This window comes from Chiloscyllium plagiosum, chromosome 7 (assembly GCF_004010195.1).
Source record: "Chiloscyllium plagiosum isolate BGI_BamShark_2017 chromosome 7, ASM401019v2, whole genome shotgun sequence".
In the NCBI taxonomy this organism is placed as follows: domain Eukaryota; kingdom Metazoa; phylum Chordata; class Chondrichthyes; order Orectolobiformes; family Hemiscylliidae; genus Chiloscyllium; species Chiloscyllium plagiosum.
In genome coordinates, this window is record NC_057716.1 from 10006776 (window position 1) to 10026557 (window position 19782).

Sequence of the window (19782 nt, forward strand, 5' to 3'; positions counted from 1 at the left end):
CCCGAAACGTCGAATCTCCTGTTCCCTGGATGCTGCCTGACCTGCTGTGCTGTTCCAGCAATAAAGTTTCAACTTTGATCTCCAGCATCTGCAGACCTCACTTTCTCCTCTTGCATGCTTCAATCAATCAATCAATCAAACTCTTAGTCTTCTAAGTTTCAGATGAAACAAGCTTTGCTTGCCCAACCTTTCCTCATAAGACAGCTCTTAATATTCCAAGTATTAACCTGGTCATTCTTCTCTGAACTGCTGCCACAGAATTTACATCCTTCCTTAAATAAAGGGACCAATACTATATAGAGTTCTCCAGATGTGGTTTCACCAGTGCCTAGTAAAACTAAAACTTATGTTCACTACTTTCATATTCAATTCTCCTTGCAATAAACAATAACATTCTATCTGCTTTCCTAATTACTCACTGGACCTATAAACTAACTTTTTTGCGATTAATGCATGAGGACACTATATCCCTCTGCATTTCTCAGTTCTGCCAAGAATGAACAATTGCTCATTTTCCTACATTATACTGCATTTGTCAGAATCTTGCCATCTCATTTAACCACTTTATTTTTTCCAGGACGTCTTTTCCCTCTTCATAACTCACTTATTTTCCCTTGTGTCGTTGGAAAATTTGACAACTATACCTTCTGTCCCCTCATCCAAGTCATGATTTAAATAATGGACAGTTGATGTCCCAGCCCTGATCACTGTGGCTCATCACTTGTTATACCTTGCTCGCTTGAAAAAGACCCGTTTGAGTCAACTTCCTTTTAGCAAGTTATTCTTCTACCCATGCTAATATGTGGAACTCTACAACTTAAGCTTTAATTTTCCACAACTGCATTTGATGTTACACTTTATCAAATACTTTTGGAAGCAGCTGTATAATGCATTCATTGGTTCCTCTTTATCCACAGCAGTTGTTATGTCATCAGAGAACTCTAATAGGTTTGTTAAACATAATTTCCCCTTCACAAAACTATGTTAACTCAGCCTGATTGCCTTTCAAGAGTTTAATTTACAATCCATCAGGACCCGGGCACATGTCAAAGTCAAACAGCATAGAAACAGACCCTTCCGCCCACCACATCTATGTCAACCAACAAACACAAAAATACACTAATCTCATTTACCTGCACTTGGTGCACAGCCTAGTATGGCCTGGCATTTTAAGGACTCATCCAGATACTTTTTAAATGCTGTGGAGGTAATTGCCTCAACCACCCTCTCAGGCAGCCCATTCCATACATCTATCACATTCTTGGTGAGAAAAATTCTCTCTCATATTTTATCTAAATTACTGGCTCTTCAACTTAAATTATGTGCCCTCTGCTCTGTCCACAGTCTCAGTAATTTATTTAGTACCACTTCTGTGATGATTATAATTCAACCTTTCCTTCAATTTCCTGATTTATAATTGCTAAGATATTACTTCTTTAATCAGTAGTGAAAATAGGTGCATAACACCTGTTCAATTTACCGGCCATCTCCTTATTTTTCACTCTTAATTTTCCAGACTCACTTTCTACAGAATCAATACTCACTTTGTTAAATTCTTGCTATTTAGCTGTTAGATATTTAGAGAAACTCACACTACCTGGTCTTATATTCTGACTAATTTCCTCTTGAACTCTGTTTTTTTCAGTCGACCTTGCTGTTTTTCCTATTCTGCCCAATTTAATCAGCAGTCTACTTTTGTAGCTGCCTTTGTTCTCTGCTGAATCAAGAAACGGACCACTGTTGGTTGAATATTTCAACCGAGTCAATGTTAATTATTCGCAAGAATATAAGAAGCTTAATTCTAAAGGAGAAGGAGAAAAGTAGAGCAAAATGACACTTAAAATGCTCAGGTGTTCTACAAGGAAATCTAAATGGTCAATGTCTTACCAGAACTACAGGGCATATGTAGGAGGGAAGCAAAATGTGGTCTTTTAGTTGGCCACCGTCACATTCAGGCTTGATATGTGAGACACATTTGTTGTGAAGCTGTAGAGGAAAAAAATAAGCTTTAAGTAACTCAAGGTAGAAGCTAATGATAAACTCAAGGGTCAACAATGGAGGGTTATATAGCAACACTGATTCTAACATAATTCAACTAAGTCAAAAATCAAAATTCTTGGCTCATTTATAGATATGCATAAAACAATAGTTAAAAATCACACAACACCAGGTTATAGTCCAACAGGTTTAATTGGAAGCACACTAGCTTTCGGAGCGTCGCTCCTTCATCAGGTGATTCACCTGATGAAGGAGCGATGCTCCGAAAGCTAGTGTGCTTCCAATTAAACCTGTTGGACTATAACCTGGTGTTGTGTGATTTTTAACTTTGTACACCCCAGTCCAACACCGGCATCTCCGAATCATAAAACAATAAGTAGCTTTCTTCAATATTTTATCAATAGTATTATATTCTTAAAGCCAAATTCAAGGAATAAAATTACATGAAGCACTTGGTGCATAAGGAGCTCATCCTGTCTCTGGACATCCCTGGGTCATCATTCTGAATATTTAATCTGGTAATGATTGTTGCTGCACTTCCCACAATCTTGCGCCTCCCCAATGAATGCTCCCATCTGGAACTTAATTCACTCATGTACCGGTTGTGGGTAATAAATCTGCCATGATCACATCCATTACCATTAGAAACATAGAAATTCTATGGCACAGAAACTGGCCAATTGGACCATCAAGTCTGCACAACCATTTAAAGAGCATTCCATTGAGACCCACCATATCCTCATAACCTTGAATGCTTTTTTTTTATACCATGGCCAACCCACCTAACTTGTACATTGCTGGACACTGTGGGGAAATTTTTAGCATAGTTAATCCAGCCAACCGGCACATGTTTGGACTGCGGGAGGAAACTGGAGACCCGGTGGAAATCCACGCAGACATGAGGAGAACGTGCAAACTTCACACAGACAGTTGCCGAGGCTGGAATCAAACCTGGCTCCTTGGCGCTGAGGCAACAGTGCTAACCACTGAACCACTATGCATCCCTCAATTATTGAGCACTCAATTTACATTATTCTATTCATCAGGATCATTGTAAAAAATATTGTGAACATTTGACATATAAGGATCCTGGTACTTCTATCAGATGTTCAAAATCTGAGATTTGATTACTACGATGGAATTGCATTGTCTCGTCACAACCTGCTGGCTTACCAGTGCCTTTCCATTCCCCACCTTCCTCTTTTACAGTATGCCAAACCTGTTGAATTAAACTAAAACTCAGATAATCTAATACTTTGTCTCAGTGCTTTACAACACTTTGTTTGATAACTCAGTCTTAATTAAAAAAAAAGTCTCCTTCCATTTAAAGAATTAAACATAACAAAATTGAAGCTTTTGTAGTCCTTCTCCAGTAGGAGGATTATCACCAAAAAAATGCAGGTTAATTTGGGATTTTGCTCACAGAAATAGTTGGAAAGGATTACATTCTCCATTCACTGAAAGAAAATTGTTTGCATGAATTGTCCATGCAGTTATCAATTCACACTGCAGTCAATTAGCTAACATAGCATGATTACTTCTGGAAAGATCACAATTGAATGGACTTTAGCTGCATATACAAGATACAGGTAGTTCTTCTATAACATGATGGCTGCGTTTTTGTGCAACGCTGCATGATAGAAAAATCATGCTTTAGAAACAGCACTTAAAGTGTTCATGTAATCGCGTTACAGCCAACACACGCTTGAAAAGCTCAAGTTTTAGAAACAATGTCCCCAATTTGTTAATTGTGTTATAGCAAATTTGCATTAAGAAAACTCGCGTTATAGCAGAACAACCTGTAATGAGATTCATGGTTTTACACACATCTCTGAACACATCTACAAATATGCCTCAACCATCCAAAAATCTTTCCAAAGCACAGTCAGTGTCTGTTTTAACTCATGTCAATATTAGCTATGATAAAGTTTTGTCCTTACTACATATTATTGTAGAAAACATGCAGTTAGATCAATAAAATGCAAGATACAAACATTTTGTGCTTTTTTCCCAGACCTCAAGATTCATGACAACTGCAAGATTTATAATTCTTACTATCCTCTTATACTGGACAGTTATACTCTTCATCAATCACATTTGCACAATTTAGCTCACTTTTGAACTCTTGGATTACAGTGTGAAGGAATTGTCTGTGCGACTTGCAGCTAATTTGCATTTGAAAATTCTTATCATCACCTGACGCTATTAATGCATGTCCAACACTCTGATGAGATATATGAGGTTTTTATTGAAGAGAAACAATAATGTCTTGACTGGATATCTGCAGATCCATCAATTTCCCCAAACTAATTGCAGGGATGAGAGTGGCTAATGACTAAACAGTCTGAAAATTAGTGGCCGATGGCAAAAAGGTTGCATTTCTTTTCACAAGGAATCAATTCATTGTAGCCCTTTTAATTATCTGTAATGAATGTAAATTCTTCCAAGGCCATTTCAAATCTTGTAGAATCATTGCAATTCCCTTTGTTTACGCTCTGGTACTGTCAAGTTTGCAGAGCAAATTATTTGCATCAAACCATCAAAGTGAGCTCAGCATTCCAACCTCCTCAAACGGTCCACATTATCTCCGTTTCTCAAGCCTCCTGGACTGTACATCTCGATGCTCCTCACTCTGTCTATCCGCGCACACAGAAAACCCCCCACTCAACAACTAAACCTATCTCTTCACATCAAGGGCTGTAAAATCTCATTAAAAATACATAAACATAGGCCTTCAAATTTCTGGGTGCCAAGTTCATAAAAACAAGTCTAAAGATGAGCCTATTTCCCTCTTCCTTAACATAAAAATGTACAAGGTAAATTAAACTTAAATTTATACATTGTTTCTGACACCTGCAAGAGCAAGTAAATTTAAAGAACTTTTGCTTCACCAAAAGTTGAAAAACTCAATGGGATCACCTGGAACACAATTTTAATGCAGAAATGAGGCCATGTGTATTAGTTGCAAACCACTCATGAGAAGGTTGAGTTCCTCCAATTTCTATATGCATCTCATTTTCTGGTGCACAGGGAAGACTAATGATCTATGCAAAGCTTTGGAAAATTGGAGTTAGAATGTTCTACATGATTCCATGTAAGGTCCAAATATTCAGACTGATTCAATAACAAGATGTCTGTTGACTGAACAAAGGAATCACCTCAGAAGTGCACTTCAATCTGCTTTGAATGTTTACATTACGTTACCATGTAGCCTGAAACTCACCATTAAGATTACATACCAACAGTGTGGCGAAGGATCTATAGATGCCAACAATGTTTGTGGGAAGTACGTAATACTGAAATCATGTTGTTGTCTGAGAGTAATTTTAAAAATTATGCAGAATATATTTTATATATATATATATAAATAGGACAGATTTCTTTGTACAGTGTTGCTTTCTCTAAGTTGAATTTTATCTAAGTATTGATAATTCTTTTACAATAATAGCATCTATGCTGCATCTGTCTTATTTACAATTTAAAGATTTAAAACAAACTGGAAGAATTGATTAAAATTAAATTCAGAGTCAGCTTGGATTAAAATTTTACCATATGCAGAGCAATGACACAACAAAGGATTTATTTAAATTAGTCACATATGTCTATTGTCACAAAACACATTTTATTCAGAAAACATTATTTATTACAAGCTGTCAATTTAACTTTTTAAAAAATAATATCTAGCAATGTTTCAGAAAGAGTGAACACCCTTGTGATATGACAAGGGTTTTTCTATAGGATCGCACTTCAAAGAGATACATTGAAGATCGCAAGTACAGAAAACAAACTCAGGATCCTACATAATTAATGCTCTGGTGATTGCAGTTTCCATGAACCACCCTTGGCACAAACAACTGAATCTATTTAACTTCAATCGAATTACAAGTCAGCTCTTAGATCTCCTTCTGCTAATATTTAACCCTCTCCCACTCAAATGAAGAAAACATCAAGTCAACATTTCTGAAGCATCCTTCTACAGCTAGAACACAGAACATTAGAGCGTAATACAGGCCCTTCGGCCCTCGATGTTGCGCCGTGCTGTGAAACCAGTCTGAAGCCCATCTAACCTACACTATTCGATTCTCATCCATACGCTTATCCAAATGACCATTTAAATGCCTGTAAGTTGACGAGTCTACAACCATTGCAGGCCGTGTGTTCCCATCCCCTACTATTCTCTGAGTAAAGAAACTACCTCTGACATGTGTCCAATATCTATCATCCCTCAATTTGAAGCTATGTCCCCTCATGCTAGCCATCGCCATCAGAGGAAAAAGGTTCTCACTGTCTAACCCTCTGATTATCTGTATGTCTCAATTAAGTTACCTCTCAACCTCCTTCTCTCTAACGAAAACAGCCTCAAGCCCCTCAACCTTTCCTCGTAAGATTTTCCCTCCATACCAGGCGACATCCTAGTAAATCTCGTCGGAACTCTTTCCAAAGCTTCCACATCCTTCCTATAATGCAGTAACCAGAACTGCACGCAATACTTTAAGTGTGGCCGCACCAGAGTTCTGTACAGCTGCAGCGTGAATAACCAGAGACTTTTATTTTCGTTTCATTGCCCAGCTTTATATAGTCCCTCTTCTTCTTCTTTGTAAATTCCATCATGCTAAGCAACAATCTCTTGAAAGGCTGCAAATTGGATAACATGCCCCATGACTTTTGAAAATGTTCACTTACACGTAGATACATAAGCGAGATTCAGTTCTTTGATATTGCTCCCTCACCAAGGAGAAACAACGCTTTAAAAATTAGAGGAACATTGAACCTGTGTATTATTAGTCAAAATATGATGAATTGGAGAAATGATAGATCTTATTTTCTAAGCATGCTGGAAGCCATTTTTGAGGACTGTGGATTTAAAAAAGTTGCATCCTGAGAAATGACAACAAGATAACAGATGTCTTCTCTTTTTGAAGGTTCATTATGAGCAGACATTGTGTGGCCTCCACTCAGTTATTACGGACCAAGAGTCCATAGCATAAATCCACCTCAAATTTGGCAGAACGCTGTGGCAGGTATTTGACTCTCCTCTAGCAGTATTATATTCATCTGAGATGGAGTTAAATTAGCATTGGGTGCCGAGTAACAGTGTATTGTTTTGAGTACTGACGTCTCTCAGTGTGATGAGGAGGGCTAATGTGGATATTTGTGAGACAAAGGGCACAATGTTAATGGAGTTGATCATAAACAGGCTTTGGAAGCTAAGAATTTAATGAAAGTGAGACTCTCTGACGAGATGTTAGCTGAACCAAACTAAGCTAGCGTCAACATTTAGAACTTAAAACATGAGAAATGTTTAGCAGATGGGCAACTGAGAATTTGCAAGAGTGTGGAAACTTTGTGCAGAGAAGCAAGGGAATTTTTTAAAACTTTAATTTATTGGTTTCAAATATTTATTAAATATATAAAACAAGATTAGATGGATGTGGCAGCACAGGAAGTGTTCCACATCTGCAGCATGTGGGAGGCTTGTGGACAGCAGCGTCATTCCAGCACCCACGTCTGCCACAGTGTCTGAAACTCAAGGAATTTCAGCTTGAGAGATTGAGGCATTTCAAAGCATCATGGAAAGTGTGAGTTACCAGGACATTTAACACAGGAGTCAGCCACCCCTCATGTAAAGTTAGATAAGGACTGGACCGTATGACTGACTCAGACAGGTAAGGGGAATTAGATAAATGGTGCAGGAGCCTGAGCCCTTGTCAACACATACGAGTGTGCAATGTCAGAAACTGAAACACCAGTTACCTTCCTTCGGTTACTACAGCCATAGCACCCATTTTACCAAAGTGCAACAATAAAAGTCACCACAAAATAAAAGTCACCACAAAATAAACATCCTGAAGTTTCTTGTCAGAATAGAATTTGGATATTTCTGAAAGACAGACACATTGTCAAAGCTTCTCATCTTGTATTCATCAGGATAAAATACAACAATACCAATTTCAAATGATCACAGGTTATATTACAAGAGGAAGGAGAGCTGATGGTTGCCAAATAACCTCTCATTAGCCATGACATTGTTATCAAGAAAGGAATGGTGAACTATAGGCTCTTCAAGCTCCTGAATAATTCAAAAACGGTGCAAAGTTTGACCAAATTCTTTTTAGTTACAGAGAATAGGTCCTTACATGGGAGTGCATGTGACTTCTAGCATGCATTAATGAGCCACATACAAATTCAACTGATATTTTAAATGGTATCTGGAGTAGTTATTAGCATACTCCGTGTTATTCAGCAAGTGCTGTCATTCATTGAACAATATTTAATACTAGACATTTTGCAAGGTTGGGCTGGTTAGGTATAATCTGTATTCTGCCTAATAAGAACAATTGAAAGCAGTTGCAATCAGCTAGTCGCAGTGATGCATAGCCTACGTACCTGGCATCACACCAGCACAAATTCATGCAACGTTGTTCAATTGTGTGTTAGATATAATGTCTTGTTATCAAAAGGTGTCACTCCTGTAGATAATGCATCGCAGTTACAGCATGAAATAGTTTTCAATGGACACAGCCCACAGATTAGATTAAATCTATGCAGTTATGTCTCATCGTGAAAGGAGGTAGACAATCAAACAATTGATGGGAGGTGGCAGCTCCAGAAATATCCTGAGCTTTAATGATGGGGGAGCCCACTTTAATCAGTGAAAAAAGGCAAGACCGAAGTGTGTGTAATCATTGTTAATGAGAAATGCTGAGTGAAAGTTCCCTCTCAGCATCTTCCCAAAGTTCTCAGGATCAGAAATGATACTCTTCAGATATTTGATTCCCTTCACAAGAAATGAGTGAAGGCACAGGATGCAGAAATATCCCAGGTGTAGTACTGTAGTCTACTGAAGAAATTAATTGCCATTTTTGGTGTCTTCTCTGTGGCAACACGTCGACCAAATAGAGTGCACTTGCCAACTAATCAACACTCTCTTCTCAAACAGTAATAAATGTTGTTCCCCTTTATATTAGTATTCTTGTGATATCCTGATAGAGTGTGTCCTTTTCAATACAGTCGGCTTTGATATAACTTGATAGGTTCGCACAAGAATGGAACGGTGTTATAAGGAAATCGTACAATGGTCACATCATTTTAACTAATGGGCTGGAATCGCGTGATACCCAATACAGGTAAGAAAATTGCACGTTCTACAAGTAATGGTCTAAATTCTTCAATAGCATTAAAGCCAACTTGTGTTGAAGAAACACGCATTATAACTGAACCGACTGTATCATCTTTGCTGAATTACCCACTGTAAACATTGTACGAATCATCATTAACCAAAAACTGAACTGGTCTAGCCATACAAATACTGTGCCTACAAGAACAGGTTCAAAGGTGGGGAATTCTGCGGTAAGTTATGCTTTTCAGGCTAAGGCCAATATCCACTGCTTATCTTTAATTGCTGTCACCACCACCAAGTGTTGTCAGTACACTCACAATGCTGTTCCCAAAACCAGCCCGTCATTGTCCAAGGCTCAAAGCAGCACTATGATCGAAGAGAGTTCAGTGGCCTGAATGAGTGCGACTTCATCAACATTCAAAGTGCTTAACACCATCCAGGACAAAGCAGGCTGTGTGACCTACGCCCAATCGACCACCTTAACCGTTTACTTCATCCACAACTGATCCACACTGACATCAGACTCTATCATACACAGAATACAATACAGTAACTGCTCAAACCTCCTACATCTGCACTTTTCAAATTTGCTACTTGAACCAACACAACACAGATAACATGGTAACAGTGGTGGACATCATTGCTTAATACCATAAAGGTAACATGGTGAGAACTCCAGAGCAGTGAGTTCCAGTGGATGCAGCAATAGACATTTACAGATTTTAAAATGCTACGTCTTTAAGAACTATTTATATAGAAAGTTGGTAGCTGCAGAACTTGAACAATCAAACAGCATGCGACCAAAGCTGTGGAAAAATCAGCAAGGGAGAAGAAACATTTAATAGTAGAGCCTTTAGGTTAGACCTGGAAAGCAAAGTGCAGTGGTAATTGTGAGTGAGAAGCCAATCACACATCGTGTGGTTACAGGTTCAATTGGGAAACAAGGACCTTTAGAAGCAATCCCAATTAGAGGTTCAGCAAGGAAGCAAACAGTCCATGAGCAAAGTTCAAAATTCATTATGGCAAGGGGATATCTTTAAATTGAAAGTACAGAACAGGCTGAGGTTAGAAGCTTTAAAAGGCTACTTAAATAAAGAGTGTGCATAATGTTGCCACCATACAGAGTGAGCAGACACTGAGTCAAGTCGATATGGCTGACGTTACAATTGCCAAAACATAAAAGGTGGCACAGATAATTCTCAAGAAGTTAGTCAAGCTTTAATAATAATTTTAATCTGAGAAAAAATAAGTTTCTTGCAAGAGCAAGATTTATCAGAAGAATTCAGCATCTGGGGAATCGTGATAATTTAATGAATGATTTCAACAGGTCACTGGAGAACTGAGACTGAGAAGAGAATTCCTAAGAGATGGAATTGTCTGAAATCAGTGATGCCGCCTTGCCAGATTTATTTCAGTCCAAAGATGATGTCTTTGATGAATACTATTTCAATTGTCCTGGAAACAGAAAGCAGGATGAATGCACAAGTGTGACAGATTCCATTCAAAAGAAACACGTGACAAGAAAGTAGTCCAGTCAGTATCAGTGATATAGGTCACTTCCAAAACATGTGTAAAAATAGGGCACACGTGCAGAGCAGCATTAAGTCAAATGGCTACTCTCACAAAGGTGATAAAGTAGTAGAGCTACTAGCATTAGAAAGGTATCAAATGCATCTCTAAGGGAAATGGATGATCCAACTGCCTCGAGCTTGGCAGAACCCTTTTCTATCAATGGACATTTCACTAATTTTAAACTGACACTTACAGGGGCAAGTGTATCTTATCAGATCATTTATCACCTGTGAAGGAACAAAAGTTGCAGCTTGCAGAGATGAAAGTGCATGTTTCAGGTGGAATGACTCAAGATAACAGGTATGCTGCAAGGCAACACCGCAACACAAAGAGCACAAGATAGGAGGAAATGTAAAAATTATTCATATTCTTGAGCTTGCCCACACATATCTTGACTTCAATATTCGTAAAGTAGCAGAAGGAGTAAAACTCATAACAGACAGTGAACAGATCAAAACAAACCAAATCCGTCCAAAGACAAGCCAGTCAGAAAATATCTAGCCTGGGAATAAACAATTGTTGAACAATCAAGGAACAACTCAGTAGAAGATTTTATTGGGGTTCCTAAATTCATGGTAGATCCCAAAAAGCAGAACCCATTGAGATTGTTATGTTAGCATTAAAGATATGCCTCAGATGGTCAACAAGATGGAAATCTATGCCTACAGAGTGTTGGCAGAAATGTTTTCCATTTCTATCATCAAGAAAGAAAACTCAGATATGAGAAACAAGCAACTTTTGAGAAGGTGCAGTTGAAAAGAATGAGCACTCCAATCCACTTGACGTCATCAATGTTTAAATAAAAAAAACTTTCCAGGTATCAACATGGCTTGGTGAAAAATTGTCATAACAGATGTGAGTTTCATGTCAGATGATGCACAGACAGAAATTCAAGATTTACATTTCAATTCTTCATCTTCCAAGGTAAAATAATCGGTGCCAGTTATAGAACTAAGTCAGTGGCAATCCTCAAGTAACATGACTGAGGGTGTGAACATGAAGGATTTACCACTGAGGGGGAATGAAGATGTTCGACCTAATCTACAAGGTGATGTAAAGTATTTACGTGCTTCAACATTAATGTACCCACATGTTGCGAATCAACATGTTTACTTGGATTCAATTTGTGTTGCATAGGGCTGCAATATTGAGATGGGATGACCAACAGTCACAGATACAGGACATAGTCAAGAAGAAATTACCTGGTCGAAAAACCCATAATAATGCAAAAAATAAAAAAAATTAAAATTTCTTTTAAAAGGGAATTCATCAGATTTAAAGGACTCTAAGACGATGCTTTGGTGAATTCCTCTATGAAACAAATTCAGGATATTAATAAGTGCTTCAGGTAAAGTCGTAAACCACCTACCTGGTTTAGTGGGAATTATACCCTCGCAGAAGAGTGTCCAAGAGACAGTAGTGCATGATGGGTGGGGGTGGCGGAGTGGATTCAGTTGCATCGAAAATTGTGGAATAAGGTAAGTGGGGAGGCCTCAGGAGAGGGTATTAAACTTTTCGTAACAAGTAATAGGATAAAGACTAAAGAATCGGATAAAGGATTCCCTAGTGTGGAAACAGGCCCTTCGGCCCAACAAGTCTACACTGATCCTCCAAAGATTAACCCACCCAGACCCATTTCCCTCTGGCAAATGCACCTAATACTATGGGCAATTTAGCATGGCCAATTCACCTGGCCTGCACATCTTTGGACTCTCTCGTCTCTCAACTTAAAAGCTAAGCCCTCTGGATTTGGACTTGCCACTTCAGGGAAAAGACCTTGTTTATTCACCCTATCCATGACCCTCATGATTTTATAAACCTCAGTAACGTCAGCCTGACGCTCCAGGGAAATAGCCCCAGCCTATTCAGCCTCTCCCTGTAGCTTAAATCCTACAATCCTGGCAACGTCCTTGTAAGTCTTTTCTGAACCCTTTCAAGTTTAATAACATCTTTCCTATAGGAGGCAGAACAGGATTGAATGCAGCATTCTAAAAGTGGCCTCTCCAATGTCCTATACAATTGCAACATAATATCCCAACTCCTATACTCAATGCACCGACGAGTGAAGGCAAGCACACCAAACGTCTTCTTCACCACTTTGTCTACCTGCAACTCCACTTTCAAGGAACTATGAACCCAAGATCTCTTTGTTTGATACCACTCTCCAGGGCCCTATCATTAACAGTACAAGTCAAGCCCAGCTTTGCTTTACCAAAATGCAAAACCTCACATTTATCTAAACAAAACTCCATTGCCACTCCTCGGCCTATTGGCCCATCTGATTGAGGTACTGTTGTACTCTGAGGTAACCTTCTTCACTGCACACTACACTGCCAATTTTGGTGTCATAGTCATACAGCACAGAAACAGACCCTTCAGTCCACTAGTCCATGCTGAGAATAATCCCAAATTAAACTAGTCCCACCTCCCTGCACTTGGCCCACATCCCTCCAAACCTTTCCTATTCGTGTACTTATCCCAATGTTATTTAAACACTGTAATTGTGCCCACAGCCACCACTTCCTCAGGAAGTGCATTCCACACACAAGTTACCCTCTGAATAAAACATTTATCCCTCATGTCTTTTTAAGTCTCTCTCCTCTCATCTTAAAACTGTATCCCCTAGTCTTGAAATCCTCCATCCTAGGGAAAAGACACCCTCCATTAACCCCATCTATACATCTCATGATTTTGCAAACTTCTAGAAGGTCATCTCTCAAACTCCAATGCTCCAGTGAAAAATGTCCCAGCCTATCCAGCCTTTCTTTATAATTTAAACCTTCTCAGCAACTCCTGGTGAATCTATTCTGTACTCTCTCCAGCTTAACAATATCCTTCCTATAATTGAGTGACCAAAACTGGACACAATACTCCAGAATAGGCTCACCAATGTCCTTTACAACCTCGATACGACTTTGCAACACCTATACTCAACATCTTGTGCAATTGAAGGTCTCCCTGCTATAGGAAGGATGTTGTGAAACTTGAAAGGGTTCAGAAAAGATTTGCAAGGATGTTGTCAGGGTTGGAAGGTTTGAGATATAGGGAGTGGGTGAATACGCTGGGGCTATTTTCCCTGGAGTGTTGGAGGTTGAGGGATGACCTTGTAGAGTTTTATAAATTCATGAGCGACATGGATAGGATAAATAGACAGGGTCTTTTCCCTGGAATAGGGGAGTCAATAAACTAAAGGGCATGGCTTTAAGGTGAGGAGGGGTAAGGGATCTAAGGGGCAAATTTTCACACAAAGAGTGGTGCGTATATGGAATACGCTGCTAGAGGCCGGTACAATTGTGACATTTAAAAAACATCAGGATGGATATATGAATAGGAAGGATTTAGAGGGATATGGGCCAAATCCTGGCAAATAGGACAGTGAAGAAGGTTACCTCAGATTACAACAGGATCTTGATTAGATGGGCTGAGAAGTGGCAAATGGAGTTTAATTCAGATAACTGTGAGGTGCTGCATTTTGGGAAAGCAAATCTTATCAGGACTTATACACTTAATGGTAAGGTCCTAGGGAGTGTTGCTGAACAAAGAGACCTTGGAGTGCAGGTTCATAGCTCCTTGAAAGTGGAGTCGCACGTAGATAGGATAGTGAAGAAGGCATTTGGTACGCTTTCCTTTATTGGTCAGAGTATTGAGTACAGGAGTTGGGAGGGCATGTTGCAGCTGTACAGGACATTGGTTAGTCCACTGTTGGAATAACTGTGTGCAATTCTCGTCTCCTTTCTATCGGAAAGATGTTGTGAAACTTGAAAGGGTTCAGAAAAGGATGTTGCCAGGGTTGGAGGATCTGAGATACAGGGAGAGGCTGGGGCTATTTTCCCTGCAGTGTTGGAGGCTGAGAGGTGACCTTATGGAGGTTTACAAAATTATGAGGGGCATGGATAGGGTAAATAGACAAAGTCTTTTCCCTGGGGTTGGGGGTTCCAGAACTAGAGGGCATAGGTTTAGGGTGAGAGGGGAAAGAAACCTAAGGGGTAACTTTTTCACACAGAGGGTGGTACGTATATGGAATGAGGAAGTGTTGGGAGACTGGTACAATTGCAACATATAAAAGGCATTTGGATGGGTATATGAATAGGAAGGGTTTGGAGGGATATGGGTCAGGTATTGGCAGGTGGGATTACATTGGGTTGGGATATCTGGTCGGCAGGGATGGGTTTGACCGAAGGGTCTGTTTCCATGCCATATATCTCTATGACTCTATGAAATCAAGTGTGCTAAGCATCTTATTACCACCCTGTTCATATGTGATGCAAACATCAAAGAATTATGTACCTGAACTTCTTGGTTCCTCTGCTCCACAACACCTAAGGCTCTACAATTAACTGTGTAAGTCTTACCCCTTTTTGTTGTACCAAATGCAATACCTTGCATTTATCCAGATGGAACTCCATCTGCCATTTTTATCTCATTGACCCATGTGATTAAGATCTCTTTGTAATCTTAGGAAACATTTTATCAACTATCCATTATGTGACCAGTTGTTTGAGTCCACAAACTTACTAACCATTCCTCCTGTATTCACATCCAAGTCATTTATATAAATGACAAATGCAGTGGACTCAGCACTGATCCTTGCATCACATCAATTGGTCACAGGCCTCCAGTCTGAAAAGCAATCCTCTACCATCACCCTTTGTCTCCTACCTTCAACCCAATTTTGTATTCAACTGGCTAGCTCTCCCTGTATTTCATGTGATCTAACCTTGCTAACCAGTCTACCATGCATAACCTTATTGAACGCCTTGCTGAATTCCATATAGACAATGTCTACTGCTCTACCTTCATCAATCTTCTTGGTTATTTCTTCAAAAAACTCAATCAAGTTAGTGAGAAACGATTTCCCATGGGCAAAGCCACGTTGACTATTCCTAATCAGTCCTTATTTTTCCAAATGGGCATATAAATCCTGTCCCTCAGAAACCTCCAACAAATTAACCACCACTCTGGCTCATTAGTCTATAGTTCCCTGGGTTTTGCTTACCATCTTTCTTGAATAATGGCATTGCATTAGTCAACTTTCAGCCTTCTGGCACTTGCCCTTATCAGTGACTATCGATGATACAAATATTTCAACAAGGTGCCCAGCAATCACATTTTTCAAGTTATCACAATTTATTTTGTCAAGTTCTTCCGCATCCTTCTCAACAATAAATACTGACACAAAGTACTTGTTTAGTATTTCACCCATCTCCAATAGTTCTAGACATAGACAGCCATGTTGATCTTTAAGGGGTCCTATTCTCTCTCTGATTACTATTTTGCCCTTAATGTATTTTAGGATCTCTTTGAATTCTCTTTAACCCTATTTTCCAAAGCTACCTTGTGGCCCTATTTTACCTTCCTGATTTCACTCTTAAGTATGCTCCTCCTGACCTTATACTCCAAGAAATTCATTTGATCCCAGTTATCCAAACCTGACATATGCCTCCTTCTATTTCTTGACCAGATTCCTCTAGTCATCCAGCATACACACTAGCCTTGCCCCTCGCACTAACTGGAATATCTGTCTCTGAACTCTTAGTATCTCATTTTTGAAGGTCTCCCACTTTCCAACCTTCACTTTATCGGTGAATAGCCTCTCCCAATCAACTTTTGAAAGTTCCTGTTTAATACCATCTAGACTGGCCTTATTCAAATTAAAACTTTCATTTTTCGATCTGGTCTATCCTTTTCCACAATGTTTGGTTGTGAAAGACGAGGAATGCATTGAACTCTACCCAGTATGATGATGATATAAGGACCTGATTGGGACAGCAGCCCTGGATCTCCAAAGAGAAAGACCAATGATCTAGATCTCATTTTTTTTGTCACAATGTTTATCACACCATCCAACTTATACCTAATTGTTATCATTCAATAAACTACATGCTGCTTAGGATTAGAGCCTCTTCTTGCCAGACTACCAAGTCGCACTGGACAAAGCAGAGCCCAACTACAAGTAGAATACCTGCAGAAAATCTCCTTTATGGTCACTAAGTGTCCAGCTAACTCATATAACCTGATAAATAATGCTGAGGATCCATCTTATAACATAGTGCCAGCACAGGACATCACTTCATCTTGCAACACCATGCAGAGGAGTTTTATTTTACTTTTAGAGGGAACTGCAGTGGAAGCACCAGAATGGATGCATGTGGGGAAATGCAAACTGAAGGCAGGTGTGGCAGCATTTATACAAACTTAATTTCAGCAACATCAGGAAGAGTTGTACACTCAAGTGCCACAATTTTACCATCCATGAACAGCATGCAATCAAAACTAAATGAAGTGTTTTTAATATGATGCGAATCAATAGTTAAGGTCTATTTCTTTCATTTTGCCCACGTCTTTTAACATATAGTTTTAACTGAACAAATGGAATCACTGTTATCGCTGTTCTCCCACCATTTAAAAGGAATTGATTTTAATTGTCTGGATTTTATATAAAATGCTATTAGTTTGAAAAAATCTTAATACAGCAAACAATGACACTCACAATTTTTCTTCTTTAATGGAACCCTTGTTCCAAACTGTGCATTTCTAGCTAAGATTTCACCAGCAGTTGGCAATGACTCTTTGCCTGCACTGAGAAACCAGCCTGCCCTCTAGTGCTCATGAAATTTTGCTCAGTTTTCACAATAATCTTTGCGCATACATTGAAAAAAATGCATGTTATTTCCTCAATACTTACAGTTATTTGGCACCAAACACAGTGGAGACCGGTGAGACCCTGGTAACATTTAATGCTTTTGCGGCATCGATCACATTTGGTTGGAGAGTTTCCTTCCACCCAAACATGCTGCATGACCTTCATAGGAGATAGAGAAATTGACTAAGATTATTAAGGCTGAATAAGACAAATTAGAGAATTAGCTCATCTGTATGAATCAAATGGGGCATCTAGAACATACCAAGAGATTCAAAATCACAGAGGTAAATTACACTGTGTGATATTATGAAAGCAAAGGCAGCATTACTTGCATCACCACAAAATAATTTTTGGTCCAACTACCTTTTCAAAGGTCGTTCACCACCACTTTCTGTGGCATTCAATTTAATTTTAAAACCGTAAGTTGCTCTAAGCTCCAAGACAGTTTGTCACCTATCACTACACATGGGTGGTGTAACAGCCCTCAGGGGCAGGCATCACAATCTCAAACTTAGCATTCACCCTCTTGAGCAAGCCTTTGAAAATGATAGCAGTTTCATTTCTGATGGGACTGATCTCATCTGGTGGCATTCATTTATTTCTTTGTGACATTCTTTTGGAACTTTCATGCCTGAATCTCTTGGTCAGTGATGAAGTGAGAGTGTGCACTGCCGACCCCATCAGAGACAACAGGCTTCCATTTTTATGCTGGAGCTTTAGGACCTTCCAATCCAGCTTCAGCTTGTACCCAGCAATGAGGCAGGATAAGGGGCCCAGTGCTGGGCACAATTCCAAAGACACCATGACCTCTTTCATGTCAAGAGCTGAAGACATAATCCTCGAACTCTGCCTTTAGTGCAGTGAACTTGCCATTTCAAAACAAACCCATATCTGTTGCAAACGCTGTGCTCATCCAACCCATCAACCCAACACTGCTTGCTCCTTTTCCAGCATGGCTCATTTTATTCTTCATGCCTGACAATATTCACCCTACTCCTGAAATTGTTCACCACTTCCAGACCCTGCTCAGCACCATCCCACAATCTGGTGGGGAAGGTGAAGAGAAGGAGAGTAGACTGAGCAGTGTTGGAAATGCCTGTAGGCATGGTGGTGATGATGGTGATGATGATGATGGTGATGATGATGACGGCGATGATGATCTGTGCCACGGGCATCACGCAAGGAGGGGCGGTGTTGAGAGGGAACAGCAGAGCTGTGGAGCGCATTAAGGGCTGAGAGTTTAAGAGGTGTGAGCAATGCCAGGAGGTGGGGAGCATGGATTCAGAAGGGTTTTACTAGTGTCTGAGTTCAGGATAACAGAGCAGCATTTGGCAGTGGATCAGTGTCAGGTGGAGGGTAAGCAATGTTTGGGGTGGGAGGGGGTTGTTGGTCAACAATGTCAGGAAGGAGAGAGGACAAACATTGTTATTGTGAACAGTGTGCAGGGATACTAAATGTCCTTTGATGACATTTCTTCTAATCTAAAGGATTGCATTTCTAACAACTGGGCTTTATCCCTGTGAGAGACAGTTATCAATAAATCAGCATGAAAGACTGGGTGGACAGCCCAAACTCACTGAATGGCAGGTCACCAGTGACTTGGCAGCAAGGGCTTCCAAAGAATTATTTTGATTTCCTGTACCAAAACAGTGCTGTGAATCTGTGATTCAGGGTTCCAAACTAAATCAGCTCCCACGAGCTTCCATTTCCTCAGGTGAAAACGGGATCAGGAACCAAGGTCAGTTTTATTTTGCTGACCGTTTGGGTAAATCTTTGGAGAATTAGCAAAGTGGGAGTATACTTGTAATTGGATGTGCTCTCTTGTGCCTTGAAAACCACATTAGATCAATAAATGTTATAGGGTTCATGGTTGAAGCCTGTTCAAAAAATATTTCGCTGGCACACATATTAAAATGTGCTTAAATTACAATCACTTTAATTGCACAGCTAATTTTGCAAATGTTAGACTGTTACAAATAAATCTTGTATAACCTGTGAAAAATTAACATTCAGAGATTGTGATTATCAGGGCTTGAGGTTTGCTATTGGAGAGCTTGCTTACAACAGCTAAAGTATTCATTCCAGAGGATTGTAATGTATGCTTTGAGGAAAATCCTAACACATTAATGAATATCCCACTTTCAGAATCACAGTATTCAGAAGTTTAAAACACATCTGCATGTTCTGCAAATGTTCAGTGAAATTGCACTTACATTAGTATTCCTTTTGGACTTTACGTATGTGCTTATGCATGACGCGATTTCTTTGGATACACATCTCTCATGGACTGTGTATTTGCAGACTGAAAAACACAATACAGGGAGGTCAAATAATCCTTGATTCCCAATATGGACTTGCCTTATATGTCATCTACTATGTTCATTTTGAAGTTGCATAATTTAAATCATTAACTCAAGCACATAAGAAACAGAAGTAGGTACAGGCATCT

At 39.4% G+C, this 19782-nt stretch overlaps 1 protein-coding gene across 8 annotated transcripts in view; it reads right to left on the reverse strand.

Annotated features, from left to right (window-relative positions):
* LOC122551298 (diacylglycerol kinase beta) overlaps nt 1-19782 on the reverse strand; it is a 544642-nt gene that overhangs the window by 237430 nt on the left and 287430 nt on the right. For all 8 annotated transcript variants that reach the window (XM_043692997.1, XM_043693004.1, XM_043692998.1 and 5 more), the window contains 3 exons: nt 19547-19635; nt 17376-17492; nt 1888-1986 (listed from right to left, as the gene is read on the reverse strand). In XM_043692997.1, the coding sequence (XP_043548932.1) occupies nt 1888-1986; nt 17376-17492; nt 19547-19635 (305 nt within the window). The remainder of the gene's footprint in view (nt 1-1887; nt 1987-17375; nt 17493-19546; nt 19636-19782) is intronic.